We start from the raw sequence: 24,136 nt of genomic DNA on the forward strand, positions 1-24,136 counted from the left end.
CCCGGTGCCAGGCAGGCTCTGGTGGCAGGGGCAGAAAAGAGAACAGAATGACTCCGCCTGTACACTGTGTCCCCATCCCTGGCTTTGGCTCACGTGGGCCTTCCCCACCAGCCACATGCTTGCCTCACTGCTCCTCAAAGACCAAACCTCAACCACAATTAATCTGGAAATATCAAGCCCAATGTCTCTACCCTACGATTGGTGGGGAGCGGGCAGAGGGAAGAAGCATCCCTTTCCATCCTTTCCCTGTCAGTATCCAAGCATCCACATCTTTATATTCATCTGGGGGCTCTAATCCCTGCCCCCACGTGTAGAATCAGAGATTCCCAGCGCTGAAAGGACTTGGGGTCCTGCCCTCCCACTGGACAGGAGACGAGACCACGTTCCCCCAAAGGAGAGTGACTTAACCAAGGTGCCCTAGCACATCCAAAGCAGGTTGAGGACAGGTGTGGGTCTCCTGGTTCCTTCTATACTTCCAGAAGTTTCTATCACGTCCTATTAGAAGCCTATAAAAATATGGTGCATTATAAAACACACTGATAAAGCGATCACCCATAAGCCCACTTAAAAACCCAGAACTTCATCTTTACGTCTCTTTCCTCTCCTTCCTCCCCACCCCAAGGAGTAACCTTTGTCCTGAATGTTAACTGTACCCTTGCCTTTTCAAAAACAGTTTTATCACATATGCACATGGCCCAAGGTTTGCCTGGTTTTGAGCTTCATGAAAGTTATCATACTTGGTATCTTATCTGACATGCTTTTGTCACTTAATCATGTTTCTAAGATTCATCCTTGTTGGCTGGTATGTGACGTTTGTTCATGGTCACAGCCATATCATAGGACTTCTGATGGCCATGCCACACCTGTCCCGTCTCCTGTCCTTGGAAATTGGATTGCTCCTTCTTTTCTCAGTTACCAACAATGCTGCTATCAACATCCTCACACATGGCCCTATGCAAGAATTTCTCTAGAACAAAGTTTTCAACTTTGGCTGTACATGAGAATCATCCAGACTGAGGGTGGGGGCAGAGAGGTTGGAACACCGATGCCTGAGCTCCCCACCCCAGAAACTGTTTGAAGTCACCTGTGTCCAGGCAACGGCATCTTTCCAAAGCCCTCCAGGTGGGGGCGATGTGCAGCCAGGGTTGAGATACACACTGAGGGAGTGACAACCAATTTCCAAAACTGTACTTACTCACCACCCACCCCCTCGTTGATTCACATACTTGCCAACACTTGTTTTATCAGAAGTCTTCAGTGTTGCAGATTGCGGGGGAGGGGGAGTGGTATCTTGTGACCTTAATTCGCATTGCCCTGAGGTTGGGTGTTTCTGGCCCTTTCTAACATGCATTGCAAAGCTGTTCTTCTTTTCCTGGGGACGAGTCCCACTCATAGAACAGAGCCGGATGCCTGAAATTGTGCACCACTGGGAAAACTCTGTCCCCCTTCTAGAAAGTCAACTCCCCCTGCTGAACCACTATCCCCTCTTCCCACTCCCATATCCCGTGGGACCATGACTGTCCCAAGGCTGCTTTGCATAGTGGTAAAAAGGAAGGCCCGTTGGCACCCTGCTGCCAGGCAGTCACCATAGGTAACAGTGAAGATCCAAACGATTTATCACATTTTACTCAGAACTTCACAGTTTGCAGAAGTACTTTCCCTGTTATCTCATTTAATTTTTATAGCAACCCTCTAAGGGAGGGATCAACAACCCCATTTCACAGATGAGGCACTGAGGCCCTAAGATGTGAGGAGGCATGTCCAAGGTGACCCAGCTAGTAACTGCAAGGCCAGGACTAGAGCCCACGGGAGTGTCCAAGAGCGAGAGGAAATAGATGTTGAGGCTGGCACGCCCTGCCGTGCAGATGTCCAGGCCAGGGCCAGCTGTTTCCCAGGGTCTCTGAAGTCTGAAGGACCCGTCAGAACTTCTTGTTCTTTCATTGTGAACTCCCCGCTAAGCAGCTGCTCTGGTGACAGAGGGGCTATTCTCAGATCCATGTGTCTTTCCCCCAGGTGTTCTTCCGAGCAGGCGTCCTGGCCAAGCTCGAGGACATGCGGGACGAGCGTCTGGCCAAGATCCTGACGATGCTTCAGTGTCGGCTCCGGGGTTTCCTCATGAGGGTTGAGTTCAAGAAGATGCTGGAACGAAGGTAACGCCAGTGGGGCAGGCCTACTGAAGCCACGCCATCCACATGGAATGACCAGGGACCCCTCCACACACACAGTGCTCAGCTCCACCAGTGACACTGGGCAGTGAGATAGGGAGGGTGCCAATGTCTTTGTTGTCCCAAAGAACCCTCTTTGGGGCCTGTGTTGGTTTCCTGGGGCTGCCATTAGCAAAGTACCACAAACCAGGTGCCTTAAAACAATAGAAATTTATTTTCCCATGATTCTGGAGGCCAGGAGTCTGAAATTAAGGTGCTGGCAGGCAAGCTCCCTCCAAAGCCTCGAGAGGGGAAGCCTGTCTTGCCTCTTCCAGTCCTGGTAGCCCCAGGCACTCCTTGGCTTGTGGCTGCATCTCTCCAATCTCTGCCTCTGTCCTCACAAGGTGTTCTTCTGTGTCTGTCTTCACACGGTCTTCCTTTTTTTTATAAGGACACCAGTCATCTTGGGTTAGGGGCCCCCCACTACTCCAATATGACCTCATCTTAAACTAAGTTAATTCCATCTGCAAAGACTCTTATTTCCAAATAAGATCACATTCACAGGTTCTGGGGGTTAGGACTTCAGCGTATCTTTTGGGAGGGGACACAATTCAACTCCTAACAGGGACCACCTAATATAAACCCTTCTCTTTACAGTCACTTTCACAGCCTTCCCCTTACTTGATCCATATGATGATGCTGTGAGAGGGATGTGGTAGGATCAGCACCCCCATTTTACAGATTGGAAACTGAGATCAGAGGGGTTAAGGTACTGGGCCAGGTCCATGCAGAAAGAGTCAGGATTAGAAGCCAGAAATCCTTGTCCCAAATCGCTGCCCTCAGAATTGTGTTTCTCAGCCATCTCCCTAAAATGGTAATTAGAAAATAGCTCTGGCTACCCTGGCTGCCCTGTGGTTGACTCTGGCTCTTGTGGTCATAGTATTAGTAATAGTAACAGTAATGAATAAATAATAACAGTAATGAAGTCCTGATATCCACCAGCAGGGCCCCTGTGACCCCGGCCAAAGGCAGGGACACCAGTTAGGGGCTGAGTGGTGGGACTCAGTGCACAGAAGATCCTCAGTAAATGACAGTTGAAGGAAGCTGTCAGGGACAAGGAGGGCTGATTCCAGAGACCGCAGACTGATGGGATTTGGAGACTAACGGATGATTTCCGGTGAGGGAGTAGAAGGAGGGAAATGCAGGAAGAAATGAGCTCAACCCTGAGCTGTCCGGGAGGAGCTGGTTCCATCGGGGAGGCCAGTCCCCCGTCCCCTCCCCTGCCCCCCATGCCTTCATTTTAACCCATGCAATGCTGGATTCTTCCCTTTTTTTTTTTTTTTTGCAGAGTTGGCCTGAAGGTCATCCAGCGGAACACACGCAAGTTCCTGGAGCTGCGTTTCTGGGGCTGGTGGAAGCTCTACAACAAGGTGAGGACTGAGGGGCCGCAGTCCTGGGCGGAGGGGCCTCCTGGGGATGGGAGGCCGTGGGATGCTGCAGGGACAGTCTGAAAATGAGGGCACCTTGGAGGAAGAGTGTAGCCTCCTTCCAGGAGGGGGCTGAATCCTCCCTGAGAAAAACGATAGTGTGTCTTCCCACCTTTCAACTCATCCCTCAAAATAAAACCCACTTAGGATGCAGAGAGCCCCCTCCCCACAAAAGTGGGCTTGGTGCGCAGTGCCTCACCCTTGGGCATGTCGAAGCATCTCAGCTCCTTCAGTGAAGTCCTGGACTTTAGGAAATCATGGGATCCGACCTCTCCTTTCCCAGGCTGTTCTGAGGCAGCAGTGGGGGTGAGTGAGTCAGCCAGGAGGGGAGGCTGCAGGCACCCAAGTAAGCAGTCCACCCTCAGCAAATGCAGGCGGCCACGAACCAACCTACTGCATGAGGCTCCAGTGGCGCTGGGGCATGGCGTCCCACCTGGGGTCCCTGTTACAAGGAAGCACGGCACTGGACCCGGGGGCAGGGCTGCCGCATTCAGGGGGCCGGAGGGCAGTGTTGTCTTGAGGGGCGGGGTGTTCAGGGCAGCTACGTGGAGGGTTGGCCCAGGCTCCAGGTCATCTTAGGGGGCCCTGAGCCCCCGACAACTCAAGCAGAAGCTTCTCTCCCCTCCCCATAGGGAAGAACTTTCTAACAATCCATGCTGACCACAAATTGAAAGGGAGGGACAGTAAGTTCTGCATCCCCAGCGGTGCCCATGCACAGGCTGGCCCACTGGAGGGCCTGAGGCGGCAGAGGGATCTAAACAAAAATTTCTCAAATTTAGTCAGTATGACATTTTCCCCACCTGTTCTATGACTGACCTTCTTTCTTTACATCAACTCACTGTTTTATTTCGAAATTTTTATTTTAAAAGGAAACTTCACATCCTTACCTGTCTCATCCTAAGCAAACGTTATGCATAAAACTGTGGATTTCACGAGTTCTTTTCATTTTTAAAAATTATTATTTTTCAAAATCATGTATTAAACTATTACTTTTCAAAATTATTTTTAAAGTAACCATGTAACAATGAAAATCAAAAGGTTTCCGTGCAAAGGTTGAATCCATCTCACCTGCCCCCTCAGTGTATGTATTACCCTTTGGGAAGCCCCAGACCAACAGCCTTTAAGATTCCTTCCAAGCCAGATATAAGTGACCACAGATGACAAGGAGACAGAGCCTAGAAACTTCTCTGCTCTTTACCAGAAAGTAAAACTTCACCAATTAAACGTAGCGGAGCAAGATCCTGTTCCAATAAGTGAAAACATAAAATTAAGTTAAAATCCTTTACTCTTAGCGTGTTAAGTGAGCTCTAACCTTATTTAACTAAGTCAGATAAGCTGAATCAATGGAAAAAAACAACACCTTGGGGGAGGCTTTCACTGGATAAAAAGTGTAACACAGTTGCAAGTGATACTTACTATCACATTTTTTTTTTTTTTTTTGCGGTTCACGGGCCTCTCACTGTTGTGGCCTCTCCCATTGCGGAGCACAGGCTCCGGACGCGCAGGCTCAGCGGCCATGGCTCACGGGCCCAGCCACTCCACGGCATGCGGGATCCTCCCGGACAGGGGCACGAACCCGTGTCCCCTGCATCGGCAGGCGGACTCTCAACCACTGCGCCACCAGGGAAGCCCACTATCACCTTTTTATGCAAATTTTGCATTGCAATATCCCAGATCCCCATAGACCAGGCTGGCAATGACAGGTTTATCTGTCATCTTCAAAGAGAGGCCATTCCTTCTCCCAAATCCATGGTGTTTGCACTCCCGAATAATGTATCCATAGATCAGGAAATATCCCGAGGGCCTGTCCTGCCTGCTCTGCTTGGTGCTGTAGAGACACTGAGGGCAGGAGGGAGATGGGGAGGGGCAGAGGGCAGGGCTCGTGGTCTAGCAGGGCAGAGGACCCAATGGACCCAGGCACTCTTGTAGGATGAGAAGTGCCAAATGCACAGAGAGGTCCAGACAGGTACTGTGGGTGCAGAAGAGGAGCGACAATTCCTGGCTGAAGGCAAAGCAGCCCACACCTAGTCCCCTGGCAAAGCCCATCTCCCTGACACTCTGCAGTGTTGTTTGCCACCCAGGTCAAGCCACTCCTGAATGTGGCTCGGCAAGAGGAGGAGATGAAGGCCAAGGAGGAGGAGCTGAGGAACGCCGCGGCCAAGACGCAGGAGCTGCTAGACAAGATCAAGGATCTGGAGGAGAAGATGGCCACGCTCAGCCAGGAGAAGAATGACCTCACCATCCAGCTGCAGGCAGTATGTGGGGCCCTGGGGGCAGCGGCAGGAGCTGGGGGCCTTGGCAAGAGTCAGACCCACAGAAGGAGGGAGAGTGGCCTTCTAAGAAGCTGTGTCCTTCCAGACGCTGGGGAATTCCCAGCCTTCTCTTTCTCTCATTGCCATGTCATCCTGGACCCAACTACCAAAAAGTCTCCATCAAATTCCTGTTCGCCCACAGCAGCAGGCTGAGCGCACACACATACAGTACATGCTGGGCCTGGGGCATCGTCCAGACAGGGGGGCCACGAGACGGTGGGAGGAGCACCTCTGGGGTGAGCCTGGCTCCCTGGGGACCTAGGGAACTTGCCCTCTTTTCTCTGCTTCCTCTTCCTCGCCCATCAAGTGCAAACACAGAGGGGAGAACATATGACCTAGTTTCTGTAGGGAGCCTGACTCCCAATACGATGAGCAGGTTCACTGCCGTGACCCTTCTGGTTTACAAGGGTCCTTCCTTCTCTGATTCGAGCTTCACAACCACCTCATAAGACGCCCGATTTTCATGTGTACCTTCAGGGTAGGAAACTCCACTTGACCGACCTTTAGAGATTTGATCAAGGTCGCAAGCCGGTCAGTAGAAGACCCACAACTGGGAGGGGTCCAGTCCCATCTTGGTCATTCCTGCTCTGTCACAGCCACGTCTCCTCGCCGAGAGCGTGTCAGCACTTGCATTAGCTATCCATTTTCCCCAAGCTGTATCTGACATCTTTTCTCCCATCCTTTCCACCCCCCTGAGAAGTTGCTCAGGCTAGGACCCTCATTTTATGTTTGGGGAGGCTGAGGCCGAGCGTGAATACAAGGATCAAAGAATCTTCCGTTTACAGAAGCGCCACGATGTGCTCCATCCCTTTATGCCTCACGATGATCATTTCCCTTATTTTGCAGAGAATGAATTTCAGTAAATTTATGCCATGAACCAAAAGTCATCTAGCTGGTCTGGTCTTCTGACTCCATGGGCAGTTGTTGTCTTACACCACTGACCCCATCTCAGGGAGACCCCAGTGGACACTCCGCTTGCCCCTCCTCTGACATTTACTGCCTGTGTGACTTTTGACAACTCCATCCCCTCTGCAAATCGGTTCCCTCATCTCTGAACCCTAGCTTATAGATGATACCTGTCTGGCTTGCTTCTCAGTGTTGTTATAAGGAGAAACCAGGGACGGGAAATGGTTTGTTAACACGGAAGTGCTAAATCAATGCTGGGAGTTATTTGGGTGGACGTGCCCCTCCACGTTGGCAGATGCAAGCACAGGCCCACATGGGATCAGTGGATGAGACGGCAGAGCCTGAATGGACAGAGGCGTCCTGCCTGAGTGGCCCGGGCTTCTCCTAGGCCACTGCTAATGCCTTAAGGTGAATCTGATCACCTGGGGTCTCATTAAAAAGCAGATTCAGATGAACAGGTCACAGGTGGGGACTGAGATTTTGCATTCTAACCGGCTCACAGGTGATGCTGCTGCTGCGGGTCTGGGAACCACACTCCTGGACGAGGCTTCGTCACCAAGAAGCTCAGAGATAGCCAGCCCCTGTCCAGCCCCCAGGACACGTTTGTTGGGGGCCCATCAGCCCGAGGCCTATCCGTCAGCACGTTCCCCTGCAGGTGCCCGGCCCCTGCCCTTGACCAGTACTCTCTTTCTTCCACCAGGAGCAAGAGAACCTGATAGATGCGGAGGAGCGCCTGACCCAGATGATGAAGACCAAGATGGAGCTGGAGAGCCAGATCTCTGACATGCGGGAGAGGCTGGAGGAGGAGGAGGGGACATCGGCCTCGCTGAGCGCCACCAAGCGCAAGCTGGAGGGGGAGCTCAGTGACCTCAAGCGGGACCTCGAGGGCCTGGAGACCACGCTGGCCAAGACGGAGAAGGAGAAGCAGGTGGGGAGGCCCCTGGGCCAGACCCTGCTCCTCCCAGGGCCAGGGAACCCCCAGCCCGCTGCCCTGCAGGGGCCACACCCAGAGCCCATATAGCAATGCTGCCCGGGACCCGAGCCACCAGCCACATGCAGCTATTTTAACTTAATTCATTACAATTTCAAATGTCGTTCCTCGGTCAACCTGGCCGCGTATGGAGGGCTCAGTAGCCGCTCGCAGCAAGTGCTACGATGTCGGATAGAGCAGACAGAGCACACGTCCATTGTTTGGACAGAGCAGCTTACTCAGGGGGCTGAGAGCTGTTCCCCTCGTGGGGACGCCCAGGCCTGGCTGGTTCTCCTCGTGCCTGGGATTCCTGGGCGTCTGCCTGGCCTTCTGCCCACTCAGCCTCAGCATCCCTGGGGCCCCTCACAGAACATCCTTCTGCAGCACCATGTCCACCCCTCCCCCTTCCCAGAGGAAGCAACCATATTGTAAGGTGGGGTCACCTTTAGCTGCTGGATTTCTGCCCAAACAAGCAGCTGCTGCCCTTCCAAGTGGCTCCCTGACTCCTGGTACCGTCTGGCTCGACCTTGGTCCCAGGCCCCCTTCCTATCTCACAGTGGGTGGGGTCCCCGAGCAGGGGGAGGTGGATGCTGCCTAAGCCGGGGCGTCTGCAGCTTTGATGTGCACTCGAACCACAGGGACCTCAATAAGACGCAGGCTCTGGGCCAGCAGGTCCTGCGGGGCCCAGGGGCTATATTTCCAACACAGTCCCCGGCGAAGGCACGGCTGCCGTCCAAGGACCAGGCTCTGAGTAGCCAAGGCCTGACGGTGTTCTCTCTGTCCCCTCACCCCCAAGATTCTGACTTGGTTGGCTGGGCTGTGCCCTGGGCATTGGTGTCTCTTAGGCTCCCAGGTGGCTCTGGGGAACAGCCAAGCTGAGAACCCTCTCTCGGGGCAAGTACTCTCCTCCCCTTCTCCCCCTGAGGGTGTTCCCAGCCTTAAAGTCCAGGCTCTCCCCTGCCGCCCCATCTCCAGGCCCTGGATCATAAGGTCCGCACCCTGACTGGGGACCTCTCGCTTCGAGAAGACTCTATGGCCAAGCTCCAGAAGGAGAAGAGGGCCCTGGAGGAGCTGCAGCAGGTAGGCACCGGCCACTTCTCCTCTTGGCGGAGCAAATGGAGCTCGGAGACGGGAGACCCTCATTCGAATCCCGGCTTTGCCGCCCATCAGCTGGGGCCCTTGGGGAAGTCACAGTGTCTCCCTACAACACAATGCCTTCATCAGTGAAGTGGACACAGTCACTTGCTACCTTCCTTCCAGGTTTGTTGTTAAGTGGGGTGAACATATCATTTATCACCCAAACTAGTACAGGTTTCAGAGTGAAAGGGGTCAGCAGGCATGCGTCAGAATGGTCCAGGCACAGTGGGAGGGATGCTCCCAGAGTCATAAGGATGAAGTGGGCGTATGGAAGTGCGCCGTGAGCTCTAAAGCACCAGGGAACCCTGATTCGTTGCAGCAACAACAGGCCTGAGTTCCTGAGGTCATGGGGAGCCCACCCGACTGTTTCAGTTGCTCCTGAGTGTGGAGCCAACTCTGACCACCCACCAGTGCTGACCATGGCGTGGAGCACCTCCTAACCTAGACACAGGTGCCAGGAGCAAATTGAAGCCCAGAACTAGACAGTGGACCCTCATCCCTGTGTTTGCTGACATCATGAATCTACAATATGTCCCCCGAGCACATTTCTCTGTCGCCTCTGGAAACACCTCCCCTTAGACTGTGACTCTCCATCGTATCAAACCCAGAACCCCCTGTTATAGCAAATATGCTCAGTTCTCATTATTCGGGGTAGCGATGTTCTATAGAGTCATTGAATTAGCAAATACTGAACCTTTGCTCTCGGGGAAATACAGGGTTATCTTCCTGCAAGCCTCTAGTCACAGTGTTTTTGTCAACCCCTCAATACATCATACATATGATGGTGATCGATACATTATCTTGTTTTATGTGTATTTCTGTTGAAAAACACCTTATTTAGTACATATTGTTTTTTGGGTTTTGGGGTTTTTTTGTGTTTTTTTTTGGCGGTACGCGGGCCTCTCACTGCTGTGGCCTCTCCCGTTCTGGAGCACAAGCTTCGGAGGCGCAGGCTCAGCGGCCATGGCTCACAGGCCCAGCCACTCCGCGGCATGTGGGATCTTCCCGGACCGGGGTACGAACCTGTGTCCCCTGTATCGGCAGGCGGACTCTCAACCACTGCACCACCAGGGAAGCCCCAGTACATATTGTTGATACATTGAACTCATGGTCAACAGCCCCTGTATCTCAGGCCTGAATGATGCTCATCCAACACATAGATTTTCTCTGCAAGGCACATCACAGCCTTCTTGCGTCAGGAATGCCAGACAGCACTGCAGAACCGTGCTTCGCGCCACTGTAAGCAGTGAAATCACCAACAAAGAGCACTGACATGTAGAAAACGTGGCACTACATAGACTGGGAAAAGCACACATGTTTGCAGTCTGAGACGAACCAAGGAGACAGAGCATCATTTATCTGACCTCAGCTGGGAACATGCCCCGCTTTGCATGTCCACGAATGACCACGAAAGCACCATGAGTATTGATTTGGGGATTACAAATAAATTTTAGCGAGTAGGTAAACCGGCAAATAGATAATTCATGGATAATGAGGATCAACTGTATTTTGGAACGCCCTCTTACTATCCTGAATTGAAAATTATAATAATGTAACTAATATATAACTTCAGAAAAATCAATAGAGTGCCCTTCCATATAAAAGGAGAAATGAATGAACGTAATTTATAATAAATAATGGGGCTGTCAAAGTGTAAAAGCTCAGGCAGATCTAGGAGGGCTGCCTGCCCAAGCCCGTCTTTGAAGGCTGTAGACGGGCACCCGAGGGTGTGTTGGTGACTCAGGTAGCCAAGTGCGGTTGCTACCAGTGATGCAATTTTACAAAACAGTCAATAATTCTCAGGGAGATTTTAACAACAAGAAGTAAATCTTCTCTTAGTTTCCATGGTAGATCATTCTTTAAAATTGTAGTGTATACTAAATGAAAAAAATGTTGTGTTATGTGCGAAGAGGTACTAGCTTCTAGGTTCAGAAAAGTATAAATAGTTGTTTACTTACGTGAATGGCTGAATGCGACAGCAAATGTGTGAAATGCAGAATTATTCTTCATGGCACCCATTATCCAGAGCAAGGCCAGATGTCCAGTGTCCCTGGAAGCACCCATAAAGTACCAGTGAGGCCCCCAATCATTGTGACAACCAAAAGCACCACACCCCCCAAATTTCCTATATGCCCCGTGGAGAACCAGAGCCCCCAACAGACCCCTAGGGGCCCACCTGTGGCTGACGGGTGATCAGTGTGCCGTGGCCTCACCCACCACCCAGGAGCAGGTGCTCTGTAACTGATCACTGACATCATCAACTCAGCTCGGAAGTGATGGCAGAGAACCAGATCTGTTCAGCTGCTCCCGCCTGCCTCACAGGACACACACGTGTATCTTTCCTTCCAGAAAACGCTTGATGACCTGCAAGCCGAGGAGGACAAGGTGAACCATCTGACCAAGAACAACAGCAAGCTTAGCACCCAGATCCATGAGGTAATGCCCCGTCGTTGGGTCTGATTCTATAGCTCGACAGTCAGGTCTGTCCCAGGTCACAGGGATCTCAGATACATTTTGGGAAACTGGGAAGTGAGGCCCTTTCTGATGCCACAGCTAAGGAACCAGACCCAGTCTGGTTCTTTGTTGCATTCTGGCCTCAGACAACCCTCCCCACACACACACACCCTACTTTCTTTTGTATTTTTTGTCTCCGCAGCTGGAGGATAACTGGGAACAGGAAAAGAAAATCCGGGCGGAAGTGGAAAAAGCTCGCCGGAAAGCTGAGAGTGACTTGAAGATGACCATTGACAATCTCAATGAGATGGAGCGGTCCAAGCTAGATCTCGAGGAGGTGGTGAAAAAGTACGCAGTCTTTCATTTTGCCCGTAGCAGTGTTAGCGATATCTAGCACTTCCTGGATGGCACCCGGCGCCAGGCACTCTGCTGAGGGCTTCATGTGTATCAGTGCATGTCCCCTGAACCTGCTCTGTACCAGGCACTGTGCTCAGCTCGGAGGATTAGGGAGGGAGGGGCAGGTGCTTCCCTGTTCTCAGGGAGTTCCCAGCCTCACACAGGGCCTGCTGGGCGCTGGAAAGGACACAGGTACTAAGCAATGCACCCACCCCAGAGGTCAGGGAGTCTTTGCAGAAACCTGAAAATTGGGCTCTCAAAGATCACAAGGAGTTGAGGGGATATGTTAGCAATATCACCCTGGTAATAACATGGAGCACATGTGGAGTGGAGAAAGCAGGAAGACAACTACTGCAATAGTCCAAGCATAAACCGGAACTGAGTAAGAGGCTGAAGGGATGGAGATAAGGAGGCAGGTAAGGAAAGCTTTTAGGGGGCAGAATTTGGACAATGCATCTTTTTAAAAAATATTTATTTAATTATATGGTTGCGCCAGGTCTTAGTTGTGACAGGCGGGCTCCTTAGTTGTGGCACATGGTCTCCTTAGTTGTGGTATGCAAACTCTTAGTTGCAGCATGCATGTGGGATCTAGTTGCCCCAGCAGGGATCAAACCCAGGCCGCCTGCATTAGAAGCACAGAGTCTCAGCTACTGTGCCACCAGGGAAGTCCCCTGGACAATGCATCTTTGAAGCACATTTTGCTAGGGCAATTCTAAAGCACCACAGGCTGCCAAGAGGGCGTGTGCCGCTAAATCTGCATCTCAGCACATTTCTTGGGAGGCACACCCAGAAGGTGCGGGTGGCCCTGCCCATCCTCCCCACCTGCTTGGTCTCTGGCATCTTACCTCTCACACGTGGCTCTTGACACGTGGAACTCACATCAGGAGACAGCCTTTTTTTGGAGGAACGTTTTCCCTAAAAAGGCCAAGCATCTGTGTGATGCTGGAGCCCCTAGACTGTAAGCTGCACCAGAGCAGTGACTTCTGTCCGTTTTGTTCACTGATGTGTCCCTGGAACCCCAGACAATGTCTGGCACCAGGAGGGACTCAATAAATTGAAGGCAAATTAATAAATGCACAAGTGAATGAATGAGTGAGTGAAAAACCAGTGGAGCAAATCCTGGGGCTCTGTAGGGCGACTCATCTGTAGGGTGAGAAGGCCAGGGGTCAGGGCTGAGTGGGTCTCAGCAGGGTCAAGGTCTCCCCCGGCAGCCCCAGCTCCATTCCCGTGCCAGCTTGCTGGTCTAGCCTCAGAGCTTTTCCTCAGGAGGTCAAACCTTCTCTTGCAGGAGAGATATGGAAATCAATTCTGTCAACTCTAAATATGAGGATGAGAAGTCTCTGAATTCCACGCTGCAGCGGAAACTAAAGGAACACCAGGTCTGTCTGTGCGGGATGGAGGAGACCCAGATCCTCTTTTGAAAGGCACTGGCCTGCACCTTTGCTCACATCAGCGGATCTGCTGCTGCCACAGAGTCCTCAGAGACTGACTGATGTCCACCTCATGCTGGGATAAATTCCAAGTCCCCACAGTGGCCACAGGACCCTCCACAATAGCCCCTGCTCCCTCCCTGGCTTGTCACCCACCGTTCCCCCACCATTCCGTTCAGCCCCTCTGGCCCCTTGCGGGGTCTCACACACCCCAGCCTCCCTCCTGCCTCAGGACCATTGCACACACTCTCTGTGGCCCGCTTCCCTCTGCTTTTGACAGCGTCCCACATACACTTAGCTGCCTTCCATCATTTTCATTCTAAAAGGCCAGTGGGTGGGTCTCTAACTTCACCCAGGAGAGATAAATGCCCCGCTCTGTCTGCCTTTTTGCCTGCTAGGCCCGAATCGAGGAGCTGGAGGAAGAGCTGGAGGCTGAGAGGGCAATGAGAGCCAAGGTAAGTGAGATGCGTCTACGCTTCCTCCCTCCTTTCCTGAGGCAAAGGACCCAGTGAAGCTACAATCCAACAACGAGCAGAAACTCCTGTTGAGAAACCAGTAGGGGGGAGGATGGGGTTCCGGTTGGAAAGGACTTGTTGTTTCTTGAGCACCTACTGTGTGCCAGGCCCTGTGCTACACGTGCCCATTAATGACGACGTAAGAGGCACAGATGCTCTTTGTTGTGCGGTCCAAGGAGAGTGGGCAATGTTAGCCTGGGGACTGGAAGACTGCATTCAACAGGCTGAGGTGGGGAGGAGTTTCTAGGCAAAGGGAATCAAATAGCACTTATGTGCACAGGTACGAAGGTGTGAAAGGAAGAGCCAGGAGTGGAGGAAGGCTTGAGGGCAGGGATCCTGTAGGGAGATGGATCGTAACACACCTAACTCCAGCTTCAGCCCAGCTGGGCTGGGTGGCAGGATGGGCACTAAGGCCCCCCCAGTGCAGGGAAGAGGACAGACAGCATCCTCTGCTGAGTGGGGGGGGGGGGGGGGTGACGGGCAGAGTGCAGAGCTCCCCAAGCGCAGGCCCCTGGCCTCACAGATGCCACATGGTGATCACAATCCTTACCAGAGAAACAGGGGTTCTTGGACGGCCAAGGTCAGTGTCACCCCATCTCCCCCCAGGTGGAGAAACAACGCAGTGACCTGTCCCGAGACCTCGAAGACCTCAGTGACAGGCTGGAAGAGGCTGGGGGAGCCACATCTGCTCAGGTACCATCCTCGGGGTGTCCAGGAACCCCGATTCCTGCCTGCCTGCCTGCGTGGAGAAACAAATGCTGGACGATGAGCAGGGGGATAAGGACCAGTTAGTTCCTGCTGAATTCCCGGGGCTCCCTTGAGGAGAAACCAATCAATGATAAAGAATAGGCAAGAGGGGGCTGGTTCAGTCCACTTTCTTCTGGGGCTCCTCGGTTCAGTGGACGCAGCTGGGATTTGGACTGAATGCCCCAGGGAGGCCAGCACCGGCCAGCCCGCAAGCCCTTCTTCTGCTCCGCCCCAGATCGAGCAGAACCGCAAGCGGGAGGCCGAGCTGCTGAAGCTGCGGCGGGAGCTGGAGGAGGTGGCCCTGCAGAGCGAGGCAGCGGCCTCCACACTGCGCAAGAAGCACACGGACTCCATGGCCGAGCTGACCGAGCACGTGGAGAACCTGCAGAGGGTCAAGTCCAAGCTGGAGAAGGACAAGCAGGTCATGAAGGCTGAGATCGACGACCTCAACGCCAGCGTGGAGACCATACAGAAGTCCAAGGTGAGGGGGGACACCCCGCAGAGCCTTCACGAATAATATCCCCCGAGTCCCCCGACGGGCCCGAGGTCCATTCTAGATGCTGTGAAGGGAACCAAGATGGACCCGTCACAGACCCCACTGGCTGTGTGTATAACCTCGGCCAAGGTGCACAACCTAACCGTGCCTCGGTTTCCCCATCTGTAAAATGGAGAATAATGATAATCCCCACCTCATAGTGCTGTTGTTAGGGCTACGACAGTCCCTGGCACGTAAGAAAAGCTCAATAAATGTGAGCTATTAGGATCATCATGACATTAGTATGACTATATCCTCCAGGAGCTGGAGACTTAGTAGGAGAAACAATCATCGCCGCAATGAAAAAGTGATATGTGGCAAGAAAGAAAATTAAGTACAATTAAAGTAAAATTAAGCCACTCAACATGCATTTATCCAGCCCCTGCCACAGGAAGAGTCTTCTTGTGACACAAGGGAAGTGGCGGGTGGTGCTCCAGAGGTGAGCAGGGATGATGCTTTGGGGGTCCAGGTCCCAGCCAACTAGTGTCTCCAAACTTCAGACACTCACGAGGCATCTTCGTAGTTCCTGTTTTATCTGCAGACGCCTGCTCTAATGCTGGTATTTTTCCTTAAATTAACTGGCTCCCGGCATTTTCCTATCGAGTGAGGTCAGCAGGGGCCCGGGAGTGAGGGGCTGTGTGCCAACCCAAAGGCTCTGGGCTTACGTTGATAGAAAATGGTGAGCCACTGGAGGTTTCTGAGACAGGGATGTTCTAGAAGGATGAGGTAGGTGGCCTGGGAGGCTGCACTAGGGCAGCGCAGCTGGGAAGCAGGGAGGGCCTGGCCTGGCCCTCCCCATTTCCCCACTGGGTTCATTCTCCCTGAGCAGATGAATGCCGAGGCCCACGTTCGAAAGCTGGAAGATAACTTATCAGAGGCCAATGCCAAGGTGGCTGAGCTGGAGCGGAACCAGGCGGAAATCAACGCCATCAGGACCCGCCTCCAAGGTGAGCTCTCCCCTCCCCACAGCTTCCTAAGGAACAGTGCATGGAAAGGAGTGGGGATCCTCAAGGAAACTGAAAGAGTACCTGGGTGCCCTCCCAGAGCTTCCTTGACCTTGGAAAATCCACATCCCCTGTGACGAGACGAGAAGATTTTCTTCCTCCCACTGAGTGCTCCGAGTAACGTCTTTACAGTGTAAAACAGGGAACACTGTCCAAAACATTTTCCTATCAGTTCTCTCAGCCACCCCGTGAGATCAGCAGGAGGAGCAGTAATACCGACAAAACACAATTTTCAAACATTTTCAAACATGACCTGCCTACTAACGTAAAGCGAACACGTGTCACTAATGAGGGAACCAGAAAAATGGGAAAACTGCCTTTGAAAAGCACCTGAGGGGGCCGAGATTTACACAGCCAGTCGGGAAAGGAATGTTTCAGTAACTCTGCTGAGTTAGATGCAAAACTGGTTCATGTCCTATGCGGCAATAATACCGCAACCTCTAGGTTTGATTTGGGGTTTTTTCTACCAGAAGAAATTCTCTGCATCTCTAGGTCAAAACTAATTTGCAACTCATCAATATGCAAGTTAACGTCTGACTTCGCAAAGTCTGGGCTCTAAAGAGGGGTCAACAGTTAAGTCAAGCAAAGGTGCATTTCCTTCGAGAAGTTAACGCTCCTGAGGCGCACCAGTTAGACAACACTCTCGTTTGACACCAGACAACCTCCTTTGGACTTACTTTCCACATTCTGAATACTTTTTAAAATCAGTATCCCCATTTGATGGATAAGAAGAGTGAAACTCAGTGAGGTGAAGTGACGTGCCCATGGTCACAAAACTGAAGATACAGGGCAGAACTGGGAACCCTTGCTGGTTCTCTGGCTCATGCACCTTCTCCTGGCCTCTGGCTCCGGAGAGCAGTCTACAAATGACAGGAGTGTAGGTTCTGGGACCGTGACAAATGCATTTTTTTTCAAAGTAAACGACTGTTTTCTCCAAACTTCTTTGCTGTATCTCCTGCCAGGGGCTTCGCTATCTGAAGCCGCTTATCCCATGCAAATCACCTGGATGGTGGCGACCCTTGGGCACTTGCTCCCCTCCTGGGCCCACTAGATTTGGGCAGCTGATGCGGTGGTCGCCCTGCTCCCCATTCCAGCTCAGCTGGCCGAGCCACTATACTGATGGGCACTTTGGGAGCAAGGCTTAGGATCTGGCGGGGGAGCTAGTTCTCCACCCAACGCTTCTTCCGTTCCCTTCTCGCCCAGCTGAAAACAGTGAACTGAGCCGGGAATATGAAGAATCCCAGAGCCGGCTTAATCAGATCCTGAGGATAAAGACATCCCTGACATCACAGGTGGACGATTACAAGAGGCAGCTGGATGAAGAGTCCAAGGTTGGTTTGGGGGTGAGGTAGGGGGTGACAGAGCTGCCTCCTTGAAGAAAGTCATATGTTATGAAGATGTAGAAGGAACATGAAAAATATTTGATTCCACTGCAAGTAAAAGAGTTAACAACAAAACCAGAGTACGCTATATGTGCGACTAAATGAAATTAACGGAATTACGTATCCTTGTGGATAGTAATTGGAAGAAATCAAGGAAAGTTAAACCCTGGTGGTTTGGGTTGTAGATTCCTGTGTCTCCCCCCACCGCCCCCTGCCCTGCCTTTACCCCGCTGTACTGTTGATCCAACGTCGTGTATCTCTAAGTGATGGCCCTGGGTGCCACAGAGCTGGGGGGCCCTGACAGGCTGGTCTGGTCACCGCAGTCCCGCAGCACGGCCGTGGTGAGTCTTGCCAACACCAAGCACGACCTGGACCTGCTGAAGGAGCAGCTGGAGGAGGAGCAGGGAGGCAAGTCGGAGCTGCAGCGCCTTGTGTCCAAACTCAACACCGAGGTGACCACCTGGAGGACCAAGTATGAGACGGACGCCATCCAGAGGACCGAGGAGCTGGAGGAGACCAAGTGAGCGTCACCCTGCGCCAGAAGGGCCGGGAAGGCCAGCGGGTTGGCGGGTGGGTGCGAGGTGGGGGCCTGAGCACCACAGCCACAGCTGACGCCAGGGCCACACCCAGGAGAGGGCAGTTCAGGGGCCCCTCTTAAAGGGGGGACGAGTGTCAGGACAGGGAGCCTACTTCGTGCCCTCACCAGGTCACGCACTGCATGCCCCACTGCTTTCAGCTTCCCTCTTCAAGGGCTTCCTTACCTACATCTTCTGCCCAGAAATGCTCAGGCTCCCTGCAGGGAAGTCAGGATGGTTGGGGGGCGGGATCTGCCTCCAGGCAGGGCTTCTCTGCCTCTGAAGTGCTCAGGAAGCTTCCATGGGCCTGGTGGGACTGGGGTGAGGCCCCTCAGTGATGCTGAGAGGACACGGGCCACGCTCCGTGGCAGAGGTATCCCCTCGGCCAGTTCCCCAGCTCTGTGGCGAATGCCCTCAAGTCCTTTGAGCTTTCTTCCTTCACAAACTAGAGACACAAACGCTCTGCTTGACGGGCCTGAGGAAACAAGAGTGGACACATAAACGTGGCTCAGAGCTGCCCTCTTGCACAAGAGGCTGGCGTGGATGCCCGTGGGCCAGGGCACCCAGGGAAGGCCTGCGTGTGAGCCCCTGGTGCCAGGCGGGGAGGGAACCCCAGCCTGCCACTGGTGCCTTCCATCCACTGGAATTTGTGGTGACAGCATCAGCGCAGTGCCTTCCAGCTGACATCAATCTTTATCTGGCACTCTTTATTCGCTGAGCCTACACCTGCCTTCCTGCAGCTCCACCTCCTGCCCTCCAGCCCTTTTCTAATATTTTCTATTGAGAGCTACGGAGGCTGCCTGGTCCCACCCCAGGCTCTCACTCCGAGCTAAACCTCAATTTCAACCCCTCCCTGCTTTATTTTCCCATAGTGCTTATGTCACTTTGTTGTGTTTTCTGTCCCCTCTCTAGAACAGAAGTTTTGAGGGCAGGGATCTTAGTCTGTTTTATTCACTGCTGTTTCCCTAATGCCTAGAATAGGACTTGGCACTGAGTAGAAACAATGAATATTTGTGGAATGGATGACTGGACACTGGTTGCTCTGTGCCAAACACCCCCGTTTTTATCTGCATCTTTTCCATTGTGACACCAGAGCTCAGCGCCATGCTGGGCTCCCCTGCCCGTGGGTGCCTATGTTTCCTTGATGGCCTCTCTTGCTCTCATCCACAGGAGAAAACTGGCCGCCAGGCTCCAGGAGGCAGAAGAGACGGCTGAAGCTGCCCAGGCCCGAGCTGCCTCCCTCGAGAAAAACAAACAGAGACTCCAGGCAGAAGTTGAGGACCTCACCATCGACTTGGAGAAGGTCAGAGGGCCAAATGCTCCAAGGCTGACCATTTGCTGGGTCCAACAGCCCACGGGAAGCTGGATGAGACTGTCACATGTTGGGTTAGCAAGGAGGAACAGGTGGCCCAAGAGGGTGGAGAACAGGGTTTGCAGTCAGGCCCACTGTTCACTGCTTGAACATGTGTCAACATGCTCATGATTCTGAGATCTTAACTCAACCAGCCACTATTTAAATAGGTCCGTGACAAGGATAAAACTCAGTCCCGGGAAGTCCAGGAACCTATTGCCCCTGTTCCCCTTCCTCTTCTGCAAACCATGTTCCACACACTTTGTGTGGCTAAATATTCCCGTTTGCATCCCTAGTTCAGACTGATTCGCCAGTCTTTAGCAAAATTAAATAAGATTTCCACTGGCACACACCAACCCAGTCTTGGTCCAGATAAGGTCATAGCCATGTGAGAGGCTTTGGGGGGAAAAAGTCCTAAAACCCCAAGGTTTTTGCTCCCTCCAAATTAAGAAGTTAAGCAGAAAAAAAAAAAGAAGAAGAAATTAAGCAGAAATTTACAACGTCTAATATTGTGCAGCAGCAAATACACAGTTGCAGGGAGTTATGAAAAAGATGGAAGGGCTGTGAGAATAATATCTAAGAATAATGAGCTTTGATGCACAAGAAAAACAATACCCACCCATCTCTGAGTTGGGCAATGATATATATTAGTATGTTATAGAGAAATACGTTATGGGGAGTTAGGTGAACGTCATAAATCTGGGAAGGCTGTTGTGGCCCAGATCCCTCCTTTTACACCTGAGAAAACCCTCACCTGGGAAGATAAGGTGGGCGGCCCAAGATCACACGTCTAGTAGTAGATGTTTTGGAACCGAAACATAATTATTTCTGGACTCCCTATTCTGTGCTTGTGCCACAAATGTTGAATTCTATCCCCATTCGAAGAAGTCTGGGGTCACCAGAGTTACTGGAGAGGTAGAGGGAAGGAAGGGAGGGGGCAGAAGGAGGGGAAAGGCACAGGAAAGGCAGACCCCTGACACCATCCCCTCCTCACCCCAGGCCAACGCCGCGGCCGCAGCCCTGGACAAGAAGCAGCGGGTCTTTGACAAGATGCTGGCTGAGTGGCAGCAGAAGTGCGAGGAGCTGCAGGTGGAGGTGGACACCTCCCAGAAGGAGTGCCGCATGTACATGACCGAGAGCTTCAAGATCAAGACCGTCTACGAGGAGTGCCTGGAGCACCTGGAGTCGGTGAAGAAGGAGAACAAGACCCTGCAGGGTGAGTCTGGGGGCAGGTGGACGGGCCTGCAGGGACGAGGACACAGCCGGACCCCCCCCCCCCCGTCATGGGTCTGAGCACCCAGCGCATAGTAGGTGCACAATCAGTGTTTGCTGAATGGCTGGCGAGCACTTGGTCAAAGCATGTGGGCATTCAGCAGTATAACTTCAGGCAGGTGAGTTACCTAGTTCTTCTGTGCCTCATCTGTAAAATGGGGAAATAATATTGCCTTCCGTGTAAGGCTGTTGCGATAATAAAATAAGATAAAAATGTCTTTAAGTCTTCGCTCGGTAGAGTAGCTAGTCAAATAAGGGCTCAGGAGATTTTAGATATTGAGCCCTTCCATCTACCATATGTAAATAATATGTGTATGCATATGTGTTTCTTACATATAGGAGTCTCAGGCTGGAATTTCATTCTGTTGGATATTGCTTGAAAAGTGTTGGTTATCTAATCTTGCCACATGAAATTTGTATTGTTTGTTTTTGTGGTTTTCCTAAACACAAACTCAGTGTTCAAGAGATGTCACTTTTTTCCATTTTTGAAGAACTGTTTTTGGGGTCCCTGTTCTGCTGAGCAGCAGAAATGAAAACTCAGCCAATGCAGGGTTTCCTCAATCTGGGCTGCCCCACCCTGCTTCCTCCCCAGGGTTGTATTTGAGTCCTGGTGGGGGCGGGGGGGTTGATGTAGCATCACTGCAATGGAGGGTAGAAAAAGATGGTCCTTGATTGTCCCCAAAGCTGCCCAAGGTCCTATGAGTCACTCCCAGAGGAGCTCTCTGCTTACAGGAGATAATCTTGAGAGTCAACTGTTTGAGGCCTCTGCTTTCTTAATTTCAGAAGTGTAAGTACTGAAGGACTTGGGCATAAAGTAAATACAAGTTAAAGATTGGGGAGGAAGAGCTGAACCAGATATAGGTTGACTGGACTAGGAGAGGAAGGAAAAGAGGAGGGGGGGTTATGATCAGGTGCTGCTGAGGGTCCCTGCCTACCACCCCCTATCAGCTCCTGGTGCAGGTGAGAAAAGATAGAGGAATAATTGTGTCACATGCCATTACCCCGGGAAGCCGATAGTCCTCATGCTTCTTGTTAACAAAATATTCTTCTTGTTAACAAGAATATTCCTTTCTCAGAGGAGATAAAGGAACTGATTGATCAGCTGGGTGAGGGAGGACGGAGTATACATGAGCTGCAGAAAATGAAGAAAAAATTGGAGATTGAGAAGGAAGAACTCCAGGTGGCCCTGGAGGAAGCTGAGTCTTCCCTGGAGGTAACCATGTGGTCATCACACTGGGGGCTGGACCTTGGCCAGGGACCACACACCTGCTGGGCCAGGAAGACTGATGTTTATATTCCTGGCAGGTTGAAGAGAGCAAGGTGATTCGAATTCAGCTGGAACTGGCTCAGGTGAAAGCTGATATTGACCGGAGAATCCACGAGAAAGAAGAGGAATTTGAAGCTACGAGGTATGAGGCTGATGGGACAGGAGACTGAGTCTAGGTAGCATGATGGAGCAGAGTCCAGAAACCTGGGTCTCTGCCACATACCAGTCATGTGAGAGCTTGGGCAATTTAGGTGAGCCTCTCTGAACCTGTTTCCTCATCTGTGAAATGGGAATAATGATGGTACCTCATACTAATATGGCACTCTCTGGTGTGCACTTAGAAATATAGTACTTTGGGGCTTCCCTGGTGGCGCAGTGGTTGAGAGTCCGCCTGCCGATGCAGGGGACGCGGGTTCGTGCCCCGGTCCGGGAAGATCCCACATGCCGCGGAGCGGCTGGGCCCGTGAGCCATGGCCGCTGAGCCTGCGCGTCCGGAGCCTGTGCTCCGCAACGGGAGGGGCCACAACAGTGAGAGCCCCGTGTACCGCAAAAAAAAAAGAAATATAGTACTTTAGTGATTCATCACAAAACCCCATGAGATAATAACCCAATTCAAAAATGGGTAGTGAAGTAAATCAGAAGGCGAAAGACAAATACCGCATGATATCACTTACATGTGGAATCTGAAATATACAAATGAACTTATTTACAAAACAGAAATAGACTCAGAGACATAGATAACAGACTTGTGGTTGCCAAGGGGGAGGGGAGGTGGGGGAGAGATGGATTGAGAGTTTGATATTAGCAGATGCAAACATATAGAAGGGATAAACAAGGTCCTACTGTATAGCACAGGGAACTATAGTCAATATCCTGTAATAAACCATAATGGAAAAGAATATGAAAAAGAATGTATATATATGTATTACTGAATCACTTTGCTGTACAGCAGAATTAACACAACACTGTAAATCAACTGTACTTCAATAAAATATTTTTTTTTTAAAAAATGGGTAAAGGACTCAAATAGACATTTCTCCAAAGAAGATATACAAATGGCCAACAAGTACATGGAAAGATGCTCAGTATCGTTAGTCATTAGGGAAATACAAATCAAAACTACAAGATACCACCTCTCTTCCATTAGGATAGCTACTATCCAAAACACAGAAAATAACAAGTGTTGGCAAGGATGTGGAGAAACTGGAACCCTTGTACACTGTTGGTGGGAATGTAATATAATGATACAGCTGCTGTGGAAAACAGTATGGAGATTCCTCAAATTTTTTTAAATAGAATTACCATATGATCCAGCAATTCCACTTCTGAGTATATACCCAGAAGAATTAAAATCAGGGTCTCAAAGAGATATCTGTGAACCCAAGTTCATTGCAGCATTATTCATAATAGCAAAAATGGGGAAGCAACCAAAATGCCCAGTGATGAATGAATACAGAAAATGTGGTCCATCCATACAGTGGAATATTATTCAGCCTTAAAAAGGAAGGAGATTCTGACACATGCTATAACATGAATGAAACTTGAGGACATTATGCTAAGTGAAATAAGCCAGTCACAAGAAGACAAATTCTGTATGATTCCATTTATATGAAGTACTTAGAGTAGCCATTTGATTATAGCCATCCTGGTGGATGTGAATTGCATTTCCACGATGGCTAATGATGCTGAGCATCTTTTATGTGCTTATTGACCAGCTATATGTCTGATTTGGAGAAATGCCCATTCAAGTTCTTTCCCAAAAACTGGGTTATTTATCTTTTTATTGTTGATTTTAAGAGTTCTTTATTTATTCTGGACACTAGACTCTTATCAGATATATGATTTGCAAATATTTTCTCCCATTCTGTGGGTTGTCTTTTCACTTTATTGATAATATCCTTTGAAGCACAAAAGTCTTAAATTTTGATGAAGTCCAATTTATCTATTTTTTCTTTGGTCACTTAACTGTTCCTTTGAAAAGAGAGATTCTGACCTGTATAGCCAAAGCTCACATTTTATAATGAAAACAAACAGCGGAGACCTTAGCATCTGGCCTTGAATTGACTCCATTGTGGACTAAAGAGTGATCTTTGGCGTGTTTTTCATCATGTTGGAGCCTCAGTTTCCTTGCCAGGCTGTTTTGCATATTAAATGAATTGAGGTCACAAAGACACATAGTTAACATCGACCTTCCATTCCTTTTCCCAAAGCATGATGCTCCCCCACTTAAAGACTTTAAGAGGAGATACAGT

At 51.0% G+C, this 24,136-nt stretch overlaps 2 protein-coding genes across 2 annotated transcripts in view; one reads left to right on the forward strand and one right to left on the reverse strand.

Annotated features, from left to right (window-relative positions):
- Positions 1 to 14,740, reverse strand: part of KPNA7 (karyopherin subunit alpha 7) — a 93,525-nt gene extending 78,785 nt beyond the window's left edge. The window contains exons 1-3 of the mRNA XM_073791900.1: positions 12,652 to 14,740; positions 11,133 to 11,320; positions 10,915 to 11,006 (exon numbers count right to left, since the gene is read on the reverse strand). The gene's annotated coding sequence lies outside the window, so the exon portion shown is untranslated. The remainder of the gene's footprint in view (positions 1 to 10,914; positions 11,007 to 11,132; positions 11,321 to 12,651) is intronic.
- The window catches only part of MYH16 (myosin heavy chain 16), a 56,300-nt gene that overhangs the window by 22,527 nt on the left and 9,637 nt on the right, over positions 1 to 24,136 (forward strand). Inside the window, exons 19-37 of the mRNA XM_073793224.1 lie at positions 2,014 to 2,150; positions 3,493 to 3,574; positions 5,713 to 5,886; positions 7,550 to 7,777; positions 8,189 to 8,247; positions 8,764 to 8,899; positions 11,306 to 11,392; positions 11,613 to 11,758; positions 13,095 to 13,185; positions 13,635 to 13,691; positions 14,358 to 14,444; positions 14,734 to 14,979; positions 15,863 to 15,980; positions 17,241 to 17,368; positions 17,743 to 17,939; positions 19,165 to 19,297; positions 20,345 to 20,561; positions 21,694 to 21,830; positions 21,923 to 22,026. Of these exons, the coding sequence (XP_073649325.1) occupies positions 2,014 to 2,150; positions 3,493 to 3,574; positions 5,713 to 5,886; positions 7,550 to 7,777; positions 8,189 to 8,247; positions 8,764 to 8,899; positions 11,306 to 11,392; positions 11,613 to 11,758; positions 13,095 to 13,185; positions 13,635 to 13,691; positions 14,358 to 14,444; positions 14,734 to 14,979; positions 15,863 to 15,980; positions 17,241 to 17,368; positions 17,743 to 17,939; positions 19,165 to 19,297; positions 20,345 to 20,561; positions 21,694 to 21,830; positions 21,923 to 22,026 (2,564 nt within the window). The remainder of the gene's footprint in view (positions 1 to 2,013; positions 2,151 to 3,492; positions 3,575 to 5,712; positions 5,887 to 7,549; positions 7,778 to 8,188; positions 8,248 to 8,763; positions 8,900 to 11,305; positions 11,393 to 11,612; positions 11,759 to 13,094; positions 13,186 to 13,634; positions 13,692 to 14,357; positions 14,445 to 14,733; positions 14,980 to 15,862; positions 15,981 to 17,240; positions 17,369 to 17,742; positions 17,940 to 19,164; positions 19,298 to 20,344; positions 20,562 to 21,693; positions 21,831 to 21,922; positions 22,027 to 24,136) is intronic.

The sequence above is a fragment of the Tursiops truncatus genome, chromosome 15 (assembly GCF_011762595.2).
Source record: "Tursiops truncatus isolate mTurTru1 chromosome 15, mTurTru1.mat.Y, whole genome shotgun sequence".
Lineage (NCBI taxonomy): Eukaryota > Metazoa > Chordata > Mammalia > Artiodactyla > Delphinidae > Tursiops > Tursiops truncatus.